We start from the raw sequence: 12930 nt of genomic DNA on the forward strand, positions 1-12930 counted from the left end.
AATTCTCCTTGCATGTTCCACACAAAAATATAACAGCATAAAAGTGAGTAAATAATGACAGAAATCTCATTTTTTAAGTAAATTATATTTAGATATTTATAGTGATAAGACGGGGGAGGATGATGTGAATACTGATAAATAATGGAAAGGAAAGAGGAATGAGTGAAAACAAAAGTGAAAAGAAGTGATGGAGTCCATAAATCTAAATGTAGGAGATCAAAAATACGATGAATAGTTCTCTTGTTTCTGTGGATGTATGATGAGGGCGTCGGGATGAGGGGATAAGGAGGTCTTTATTCCACCCTTCTCTCTCTTCTTCTCTATATTTGATCCCCTCCCTCCCTCTTTAGTATCAGGAATGTGATTCGGGATTCTTCTGTCTTGAACTCTCCCTCGCACACATACACACACACACACAGTGCTTAAATGAGCAGCTTGACATGCATACAGTAAGTCGGTGTCTAGTGTAGTTGTGTAGACGGCATGAGGGTGAAGAAATGATAGAACCTTCTGAAGGTCTTTTACATATGAATGTTTGATATATAATAATGAAGGTGTTTTGCCTGTATATGTGCATTTACAGACAAAATGAAGTATTCATGTGTATATATATATATATATATACTACAGACTCCATGTACATTGGAGCAATATTTTTCTCTGAGTGCTCTTTATGATATTGATCCGTGTGTAAGAGACTCTGACTCCGTCTTGATTGTCAGTCTCTTGAATGCCCTGTTTTCTGCTCTTTCAAACCCACACCAAAAGCTCCCTCCTAATCTCTGTCTGTCTCCCTTTCTCTCTCTCTCTCTCTCTCTCTCTCTCTCTCTCTCTCTCTCTCTCTCTCTCTCTCTCTCTCTCTCTCTCTCTCTCTCTCTCTCTCTCTCTCTCTCTCTCTCTTTCTCTTCTTCATTATTTCCATCTTTCATACAGTGTAATGATGTGATTCACAGACTGAAGAAAATCAGCTGTGAAAGCTAGTGAGTTTGATTTAACATTACGTTAAATTAACTATCTATCTATCTATCTATCTATCTATCTAACTGTCTGTCTGTGTCATTCTATTTATCCATCCATCCTATCTATCTTTATCTATCTATCTATCCATCTATCTATCCATCTATCTATCTATCATCTATCTATGTATGTATCTATCTATCTATCTATCTATCTATCTATCTATCTATCTATCTATCTAACTATCTATCTGTATGTCTGTGTCATTCTATTTATCCATCCATCCTATCTATCTTTATCTATCTATCTATCTATCTATCTATCTATCTATCTATCTATCTATCTATCTATCTATCTGTCATCTATCTATCTATCTATCTATCTATCTATCTATCTATCTACTGTATTCAGTCTGTCTGTGTCATTCTATTTATCCATCCATCCTATCTATCTATCTGTCATCTATCTATCTGTCATCTATCTATCTATCTATCTATCTATCTATCTATCTATCTATTGTAAGATATTTGTATGATTAGTGATTCTATTATTCAGACAGGTCACTTTAGCTCAACGGAATTATTAATCAATTTATTGGGAATTCGAAAGAATCACTTATTACGACCGAGCAAATGACTCTTTCGCGGTTCATTTGAACCGGCCGTAACTATCCGCTCTGCAGCGGATATAAATTTTCAAACTATAGTGAAACACTATAGTTAGCAAGGTAACTTAGATCAGCAGTTTAAGACATTAAATTCGTAAGCACATAACACAAGTAACACTTCTCTTTAAAATTACAAACAAGACTTTATTGATTATTCTAACACATAAAACTAATATCTAACACAAACACACGCACACACACACACATTCATATGAGTTGCAGCAAGAAAGAGAGTGAGGAAAGAATGAGTTTTAAGAGTGAGATGATGAAATCCCAAGTTTCTATATGCACTTATAAGACATGACCTGGAACGAACCATCAATCATTAACTAACCCTTCTATTGTTTCTTAGACAGGTTATTACATTTATATCAATACACCAGTTCAGCTTAAGAGTCTGGAGGTTACTTGCTCGTTTGCGTTCCTTTTGGGAATTCCTTTGGTCAGCGTCAAAGGGGTTTCCCGAGTTCGTTCGTTGGATGGTCTCCTCGTGCCTGATGTCTGGGGCGGCCAGTCACGTGGTGTGCTGGCGGATGAATGAAAGTCTTTGTATTGTTGAAGCTGGCTTTGCAGAAGAAACGTGGACCGAAATCTTGCCGCAAAACTTAACTTAGAACCGAGACTCACAACGGAAAAGAAAGGAAACTAAGAAAAGAAAGGAAATTGAGACGAGAGTAGATGATGGCTTGAATGAAGCTGTTGAACCTGTTCTTCTGATCTTAATTTGGGTTCTTTGTCTCTGCGTGTCTACATGGTTACTTTTTCTTGAGAGCGAGAACAGAGAGAGAGAACTTTGTTTCGGGTCTAAGATTTTAAACTCAAAAGTTCGTCCAACCTCCTGAAGAGATTTGACCAATTAGACACTGGCTTTATTTAGGAGGTGGCGTTCTCTTCACTTCTTACCATAAATCATTGCTTATCTGGGATCTCCTTACTAGCAGAGGCCCCAGTTTAGACATCATTACTATTATAAGAATACAAAACATTTTACACAGATTTCAATCAAGCCATCTTTTGAATCACGAGCATACGATCATACTGATATGAAACACAACACACTTTCATTCAAACATCTAACAGTTATAACCATTAAATGACTTACATGGGATCTAAGCTTATTAAAAATGCTTATAAGTGGTAGAAACAACATAGGATTATGTAGTTGCATGATGTTTGATTATAAGTCCATCGAAAACTGTTCTGGAATGATTTTATGTATCGTTATGGGGTAAATCTCAGTTTTCTGTGGCTTGGAGAGAAGAGAACTCTGGTTTGGTCATTCAGAGGTCCTAACGGGGGAGGGGTCAGGAATGTTGTGGGGTCCAGCAACATCTGCTGTTATCTTGACTGAGCACTGAGTTGTGCCATCTCTGAACCAATCATTCTTTTAAAAACCACCTCACATTGACAAGTTCTTCCTTTAGTTTGGCCATAAAAAGTTCTCATTGTAGCCTTGCTGGCGCCGGGATGGGTGATTTTGAGTCTGAAATGTTGAGTTCTGTGTGGAGTTACATTTGAACAAAACACCTGGAAGCTTAATTTGTGTTTGATTCGCACACAGTCGTTACACTATCTATCTCATCCATCCATCTATCTATCGTTCTATCTATCTATTGTTCTATCTATCGTTCTGTTTATCTATCAATCATCTTTCTTTCTTTCTTTCTATCTGTCTATAGTGTCTGTAAATAAAAAATTCTGTACAAAACCACAAAAAACAACACATTTCACTTGTTCTAAAAAGCTAAACTTTTTTTGAATTTGCTCTAGTAAACACAAGATGTCCAAGCACTAGCTCTGCTGGCGTTTGGTAGCCAGCCTTTCGGGCTGGACTGTCTCAAGTGAGGAATACGCCATTGTGTTTTAGCAGCAGTTTAATTGGATGCGGGTGACAGGAGAATGGAGGAAGGAATTGTCTATGTGGCTGTGTCTAATGGATTCAGAGCTAATTAAGTTCACACAAGAGATAGAGGCTTCCCACCATCAGAGGGACGTAATGGCACAATGTGTGTGTGTTTGTGGGTTCACCACCCACACACATGTGAACGCGCTGAGCAGTAAACACAAGTTTGTTTCTAATCACACCATTGTCTCCACTCTGCATGAGAGGATCAGAGGTGAGCAGAAGCTCCTGTGGGCCTCTCTATCTGAGTGTGTGTGCTTCTTTGTTTGTTTTTTTTATTTTTTTGGATTATTCCCTTTCACGCTCTCTCCTATTTTCCCTCAATATCGGCCCCCGTTTCCTCCCTTCTAATCTCCGTGTCTTTCTTTCTCTCCCTCCGTTTTTCAGTGTGCACACAGACCTACCCGCCCTCGCTTTGTTCGCCCATTTTACGGTGTGTTTGTGGTGTTTTTATCTGAGGACGCGAGGACACCAGGGGGCCAAATAAAAGAACAGGATGTTTTGGTGGTTTTAAGACAGAACATATTTAGACTTGAAATGAATATATTAAAAGTGTTAGAGTGAGACAGTGAGGAAAAAGATCAAAAGCAGGTTAGAAATGCACACAGGTCTATAGTAGAGATAGAGAGTTTGAGAGACGTCTCCTGCAGAGCAAAATTAACACTTGTCAATCAATAAACAGAGGTAAATAAGAAAATGTAATTGGAGAGTTAATAAAAACTTACTAGTGAAAATATGAGCAGCAAATTCATAATGTGTCGTCTTGTTTTTGTGATCGGTGCAGTTCTAAAGTATGGAGACTTAAATTTGATGTATGGAAATATCTATTTATTATCTATTATCTATCCATCTGTCTGTCTGTCTGCTGTTCTATTTATCGTTCTTTCATTCTATCTATATGTATATTGTTCTTTCTATCTATGTTTAGTATTATCTATTTATCTATCTATCATATATCTGTCTGCTGTTCTATTTCTATTTTCTATTATCATGCTATCCACCCATCCATTGGTTATCTATCTATCTATCTATCTATCTATCTATCTATCTATCTATCTATCTATCTATCTATCTATCTTTTTTATTATTTATTTTATGTACCTTTATTTTACCAGGAAATAATCCCATTGAGATTCAAAATCTCTTTTTCAAGGGAGTCCTTGCCAAGACAGCAGAATAGTAGTTCCATATTTAAAAAAAAAAAAAAATATATATATATATATATATACAGACATTTGACAGAAAAAGACAGTTGACAATTTAAAGTCCCCGTGAACCGGAAGTTGCAAACGACTTTTCTCCAGTGTTATGACGTATTTCCCAGTGAAACAGAATATTGAACAGAGGGCAGGGTTTTACTCTAGCGCTCCTCCTCTCCATCTCTGCTCATAGCAGACTAACGGTTTGAGAGGAGTGGTTTAGCGTTTTCAACCCAAGCCGTCAAACTGACGTCATCAGAGAAGGAACGTCATTCCAGACCGGAAGTAACTTTTCAGATTTTGATTAAAGATTACCACGGCAAAATAAAAAAATGTCTGTGTATTAACTTGCACGGATTAATTGTTCACCACAAGACTAGTAATATGCGCTAACAAAGTAAATAGGGTCAATTTTGATTTCATGTCGACTTTAACATCATCTCAACATCATCACCAGCAGCGCTCAGTAACAGCACAAGTGCATTTAGTACTCAAATAGTCCTAATTTATCCTAATTTTAAACTGTGTCATTGTCGGGAAATAGTCAAATTTGAGCTGATTCTGCAGTTTATACCAGGATAAAGGTGCAAAAACTTTAAAGGCACTTTCGTGTTCGTGGGATATCATGCATGATTTGCCCATGTGATCGAAGATTACATTTCCTGGTAGTGACTTTAGGAGAAAGGAGGCAGTTCACACAGTATGGCCTAAGTGTTTTTCTCATACTAAAAGAGAAACAGCCTTTGTTTCTATAATAGAAACCTATTATCTCTCTTCTATCTCTCTATCTATCATTCAATCATTTTATAATTCAATCTATCTTTCTCTATATTGTGTTAGATTTTCTAACTATCTTTCTTTAGTTTTATCAATGTAGAGTTTTATTTATCAGAATGTGTCTGATAAATGTTTTTCACAGATGCAGTTTCACAGAACTTATCATTCATTTAATTTTATTTTGGAAAAGTGTTCTGGTTTGACCATGATTGAAATAAATGTGTGTATCAAGAGAAACCTGGAATCACATATGTCAAAAGTGTGTGCATGTGACAGCAACTGTGTGTCTGTCCAGTCATGTATGACAGCACATGTCTGTGTGTGTTTTATGGGCGAATAAGTCAGAAATCCTTTGTGACGGACCGTCTGTTTGATGCTCTACTCTAGAAACGCTTTAGATTCGTGTGTGTGTGTGTGTTCACTCTTGCTGCATCTCGGAGCACCTGACTTTATCAGTTTATCTGCTTTAATGAAATCGACTGAGATTCAGGTGGTGATTGAAGGTGTCAAGGGGTGCGAAAAGTGAACGTATGTGTGTCTGTGTAATAGATCTCCATGGCAACAGTCAATGGGAGCGAGTCACTTTGATGGAATGGCCTCTGTTGGGTAGATTGGGAAATCAAATTGAGGCAGTTACTATAGCGACGCTCCATTGCAGCTACCTCTGCATCTGTCTCGGTGTGTGTGAGTGTGTATGTGTTGTTATATCTTAAAGAGTAAGAGCTTATTAGTGTCAAAAGTGACCTAACGACCAGCTATTTACTTTCAAACTAAGGATCCAACCATCATACTCAGATAAAAGTCATGTAGCTTCACAAAGTGACTCAAATCTTTCTGTAGTTTTCGCTTACACAACCCTGTCTTTCTCCCCGATGTGACTTTTTTTCAGACATCCGTGACCGCAGGAAGAAACCTGTCATGCTGTTCATTCACGGTGGCTCTTATATGGAAGGAACCGGAAACATGTTTGATGCCAGCGTGCTTGCGGCATATGGCAATGTCATTGTTGTCACCATGAACTATAGGCTGGGAGTTCTGGGTAAGTGCACTTCAATTTCTTCCCCATTAACGCTTCATGCAGGTCTGGACTCACACGAGGACATTTATGGAGGATCATTTAGGGTTTGTTCACTTTTGTAGTTCATTTCTCTTGGTTGTTTTGGTCCGGACCAAAAAAACGGAAAAAAAAAAAGGAAAAAAAAAAAACTTTTAGGGTGTGTTCACACTTGTAGTTCGGTTATCTTGGTTGTAAAATAATACATTTAATAGATTATTTTACATTTATACATTTAATCAAACCACTTGATTCACATAAACAGTCCCAATGAACTGATTCACTAAACTGAATCCCAAAGATGTGTGCACACATGATTTAAAAAGTACATGAAAACATAAATAAATAAGAGTAGATACAGCCTGATCGTAGATCATCACAAAGGATGTGTTCACACTTGTCATCTTTGGTTAGATTAAAACAAACTCTGGTGCAATTGTTCTGTTAGTGCGGTTCATTTGAATAAGTGTGAACGTTGCTATCAGAGCCCTAGTGCCACCAAACAAGCGGACCGAGAAGCTGAAAAGATGAGTCTCGGTCCGCTTTCAAACGAATACTGGTGCGGTTCGACTGAAATATGAACGCAACACGGACCAAAGACATGTAAACGAACCAAAAACAGGATGTGATGTCACAAGATGTGACCCTAAAAAGAACAGAATGCTCAAGCATGTCTAGTCATGATGTTGCCCATCACAGTTCGGTACAGGCATCAGAACCGCGTCTCCTCACAGCAGAAGAAGGGATTCTTGTCGCTGTTTTGACTCCTTTACACATTTTATAAGCTCTTCACGAGTTCTCAGAGTCTCATCTTTTCAGAGTCTCGGTCTGATTGTTTGGTGGCACCAGGGTTCGGTTGGAAACGCTCACAGTTATTCAAATGAACCGCACTAACAGAGCAATCGCACCAGGGTTCGTTTTAATCCAACCAAACATGCCAAGTGTGAACACATCCTTTGTGATTATCTACGATCAGGCTGTATCTACTCTTATTTGTGTTTTCATGTACTTTTTAAATCATGTGTGCACACATCTTTGGGATTCAGTTTAGTGAATCAGTTCATTGGGACTGTTTATGTGAATCAAATGGTTCATGATGTGTGAATCAATTCATGTACAACAAGCATAGCATTTGACTCTAAATGAACCAATTCACTGATTCAATTGAGGGAAACTTTACCACTGGAGATAGTATGGGCAATGACTAGAAATTATGTGGAGAAGAGGGAATGAGATGGGGAAATATATTGACTTGAACCCGGTATATTATGGCTTGTAACTGCAAGGCAATGTTTTCAACTACAACATTAATGTGAGGTCACTTTTATCAGCCTGGTCAAGATAGTTAACTCTGAGTAAATGGTTAAATCTGGGTGAATTGCATCATTGATTTTCTATAGAAAAGAGCATCACCGAATCCCATTGTGCACCAACTACAGGCTAAAGGTCCATTTCTGCTTAATTGCTCTTAATATATGAGTCACTTAACGTGAATCCTGGATCAGAATAGCTCTTCGGGGAACCTGCCTGCTATTGTCATTAGTCAGAGTTTCTTCATTAGTTTTGACCGCAAAGCTGAATGCGAATAGTTAGGGAAGTAGTCAGGGGTAATCTGAGGTCTTACAAGAGCGTTTTTGAGTTATAAGCGCTAAATCCTTTCTCATTTCCTCTCTCTTTCCTTCTTTTATTATTTTACAAGAGTGAAATATTGAAGAGTGATATATTCATGCAGATTAGCGTTGGCTCTGACAGTTTTATTGGGCCATGGCAGTTAGAAATACATTTTTCCATTTCTTACTTTAACACTGCCCAGAGCGGGGATAAAGCGGCCTTTAGATTTGTGCTTAATGTAAAAATGAAAACAAACGAAAAGGGAATAAAAAAGAAAGGCACTTGCGATTTTCGAAGCATTACTACTAAACTGCAAAATAGTTGGTGCCAGTTTGTATTGGTAATGCTTGTAATATACACACAGATCCCGCTGAAGGGACGCAGGCTGACTCAGATTCTTCGAAGGCCCTGGGAGTGGCTTTCTCTGGCGTATTAGTGCCTTATGTACTTGGGTTCGAAGCTTAGTGCAGATAGCGAAGCTTAGAGATGTCAGCCTCTCGGCTCAGTTCTTTCTGCCATGCAAAAGAGAGTGCTTATATTTGTTTGTGAATGTCTTTCTCTCACTGTCTGTTTGTCTTCTCATAGACTCAAGACTTTCCCCCTCTAGATATAATGCAAAGCGCAAGGAATTTAAATTGAGGCAGAGAGAGAGAGAGAGTATGTGTTTCTAAATTATTGATGAAAAATGTCTTTCTGGTGTGATGAGCAGTGAAGACGCAGTGGCCTCAGTGGTGACCTGTTAATTCAAAGATCACCTGTTATGCTATATATGTGAAAGGCTCTTGATTTTGTTTTGGAGTCTTCTACAATAGGTTTACATGCATCCAAGATCAAAAAACACGATGGCGTCAGATTTTTCCGTATCGATTCCAGTGCGAGTCCTCGTTCTTTTGAAGTGCATCAAAGTGGATTCTCAGCGCTGAAAACAGCGTCTTCTCGACATGAACAACACGAACTGAACTCTTCCAGTCTCAGCTACAACTACAGTGTTTGAGGGTCAAAGTAGACGTTGTTCACAGACAGCCAATGAACACCATAGACTGGCATTATGCAAATGAGTTACATTGTTACGTAGTTGTATAACAGGAAGTGAGACTGGAATTGCTGACGACTCGTTTCGTCAGTGCAGAATCGATTCTTTCTTTTAAAAGACATTCGCAAACTGCTATATCACACAGATCATATTCAAAAAACCAATAGCGGCACCAACTCAACTTTGTGGAACTTTTTTTACTTGATATAGTAGCTATAAGCTGTTTTCAAACCAGTAGCTTAATCCAGTTTACATAGTGTTGAGAAATCTGAATTTCTCTTCAGTTTAGCAAATCACTCAATTTGGTTCATGTAAATCAAGTGGTTCACTTTTTGTGAAACAGTTTGTGTAAATTTGGTGATTCTCATTGTATGATAATTTTTTGTCTGGACAAACAGATTCACTAAAATCCATCACAGATTCATTTGAAGCTGATCTTAATTTTAGCACAATTTTCAGGTAAACCTTGTTGGTCATCACATTTTTCAACTCGGTTACAGAATTTAGAGTGCTTTCTAGTTGTATTTAGCCTAAAATTATGCATTAAAGTTTAATACTGTCACCCTTATTAAGATCCCTGTGCCAGATCAGTACCGCTCTGATCATAGTAATAAATTATATCATCTGAGGTAATGTTCAAAATGTTGAGGTCAGTTAGATTTTTATATAGGAAGGATGCATTAAATTGACAGTAAAGACATTTATAATGTTACAAATAAATGCTGTTCTTTTTACTTTCTATTCATTAAAAATCCTGAGAGTTTCCACAGAAATATTAATATTGAACATTGATAATAATCAGAATAAATCAGCATATTAGAATGATTTCTGAAGGATCATTTGACACTGAAGACTGGAGTAATGATGCTGAAAATACAGCTTTGATCAAAGAAATAAATTACATTGTACAAGACTTGTTTCAAAAACATAAAAAAATGTTTGATCCGAAACGTTTGAACGAAACGTACATAAAGATATTGCCCCATAGCTTTCTCAGTAGCCTATAGTGTTGCTACTGGCAAGGCAAGCTTTAATTGAAGTCCTTATGTTTGAGTCGTGCCATACCACAAGGACACCTGATGCATGCTAGTCTCCACACAGGAGAAATGTGTGTGTGTGTGTGTGCTGCAGGATTTACAGCAGCAGTGACAGGACACAATTAACATCAGCACATCTCATCATGCACTGGCCCTTCCTCTCCACTGTCAGCTTCTATCATGAGCCGGCAATATGAGCACTGAGGCGAAGGAACTGCAGATCCTCTATCATCTGAAATGAGAATGAGTGACGTGACTCAAACTATAATTTAGATAAAACCATTGGCCTGCTCACAGGCTGTCACTCGTTCAGACACAGATGCTTTGCTCATTAGAGTTATGGATTCAATTTACAGTCACACCACATCCAACTGAAAGAATTCAATTTCATTTCTAGACTTTAGGAAGATGCATAATTCATACCTTTAAAGGTTGCATGGTTGCACAGGTCATTTGAAGGTTGTGTGGGTCATTTGAAGATTTTATAAGCCATTGGAAGATATTTTTAATACACTAAGATTTACGGATTTCAATTGTATAGTAAAATTCCATTAAATTGAATAATTCTTGCATATTATTCATATTATAGATTAAGAATTTTAAATGAGTTTAAAAAAAAAAAAAGTAGAGCTCAATAAAACATTTTGTATAAATCTGAATGGATTTGAATTTATGAATACGAATCACATAAGCTAAATGATCCATTCTCTTGTTCCATTAAGATTTATAAATATGTAAATAAATATGTATATAATTTATCAAATATGTTTTTATTAAGCTCTATTTAAAAAAAAAAAAATATTTTACTCATTTAAAATACTAGCTCATTTAAAATTCTCAATTTGGAATATGAATAATATGTCAAAATTATTCAATTCAGTTTGATGAAGTTTGGTGGAATTGAAATTTGCAAATCTTTTGTTTTTTTTTGTGTACTTTATAGATGCCAAAGATCTTATGTTACAGACATTGGGGGCCCTGTCTTGCACCCAGCGCAATTGACTTTGTACACCGACGCATGTATCATTCCTATTTTGCACCCGACGCACAGCGCGCTTTTCCCTCCACAGAAGCACGCCGCTAAACTAGGGAATGAACTTGCGCTCCCCGGGGCGGTTCAGCACAAAGAGGAGGCGTGTTCCGGCGCAAATGTTCCCTGATGCTATTTTACAGGTTTAGAAAACAATTCCGCCACTGACCAAAAAAAAATAGTTTAAAGTCAGTGGCGCGTTGCGCATGTTATTCATATGCTATTTTAAGGGCGCATGCTTGGCCATAATCAATGTAGCGTGTGCACAACGCGCATACACTTTGATTCTCTCATCTACACACAGACGCAGCAGTTTTCATTTTTGCAAATCATAGCGTACATTATTACGATAGATAGATAGATAGATAGATAGATAGATAGATAGATAGATAGATAGATAGATAGATAGATAGATAGATAGATAGATAGATAGATAGATAAACAGTTTATTATAAAAGCATACATATAGCTTACACATTTACCCAAATTATCATACGCCTGTTTAACCAAAGTTAATTTGGGTGTGTTTCTCCATCCTCAACGGCCCTGACGAGAACGTCGGTCTCCTCGGCTGTGAACCGCTCCTGGTGCGCGCCTGGCAAATCCGCCGTTATAATAGGAATCCGCTATAGAACAAGCGCGCCTGCTCTTAAAGGGAATGTGAGATGTCGCTCTGATTGGTTTATTTCACGTTACGCCCAAACCACACCTATGAATAATGAAGCTACTTCGGACCAACCCATTTTAGATTTGCGCCGGGCGCAAGAGTCATTTATCCCGCCGGGAAAATAGCAACAGCGCCCAAGACCCGCCCACAAAGTTAATTGCGCTTTGCGCTTGACACTTGCGTTTCAGATCGTTAAAATAGGGCCCTGGGTCTCATTCACTTACCACGTGTACACACGGATTTGTGTGTGAAATCTGTGTACGAATATTTTCACAAACAAACTATGATTCATCAATAACTTTCGACAAATTTAGGAACAACTGAAACCACACGTGAGCAAAAATCACATACTCTGGGTGGTCTTATAAATGTGTGAAGATGTAAGTTTATACATATTTCATCCTAAATGTATTTCATTATTTTATACACACATACATTTACTGTATATACACAGTAAAAGAGTAAGAAAAGGTGTGTTATAGCTCGAGCTGCGAGGTTCTTCTGCATAAAGACGGAGATACGCATATGTACAGCTGGCTAATCAGACGTCTGTATAAAAGGTGTTTATTGAGTTTGAAGCACTCTTGCTCGAGGATCTTACTGTGCGTTCTCAGGCGTGAACACGTCTTTAGAGAGACGCGCTTGCTGGGAGTGACGAAAGGAAAGCATGTGCGGAAAGCCCTTATATGGACATGTTTGGGCGTGTGCTTATTCTGTAAATATGAATAATCCATGCAATTATTGTGTTTTGGCCCATCACAAACTTTGAATGAATACATTTCCACTCTGTTCTGATATATCTTAAATAGCTGTATTCACATTGGCACATAGGCAGCACTTTTAAATTACAATGAGTCAATAAAAAAGTAATTGTTAACACTTTCCAAAAAGTTTCAATTTGTTAACATTAGGACAAACATTAGGTATTGTGAACTAGAATTTATTAAACTTGGTTAATGTTAATTTTACATTTACTAATACATTTTTTAATATTT

General features: G+C 37.6%; 1 protein-coding gene across 1 annotated transcript in view; it reads left to right on the forward strand.

The window, feature by feature from the left end:
* Positions 1 to 12930, forward strand: part of nlgn2a (neuroligin 2a) — a 270452-nt gene that overhangs the window by 162059 nt on the left and 95463 nt on the right. Inside the window, exon 6 of the mRNA XM_079867668.1 lies at positions 6393 to 6542. Coding sequence (XP_079723794.1) covers positions 6393 to 6542 — 150 coding nt within the window. The remainder of the gene's footprint in view (positions 1 to 6392; positions 6543 to 12930) is intronic.

This window comes from Squalius cephalus (assembly GCF_949319135.1).
Source record: "Squalius cephalus genome assembly, chromosome: 3".
NCBI lineage: Eukaryota > Metazoa > Chordata > Actinopteri > Cypriniformes > Leuciscidae > Squalius > Squalius cephalus.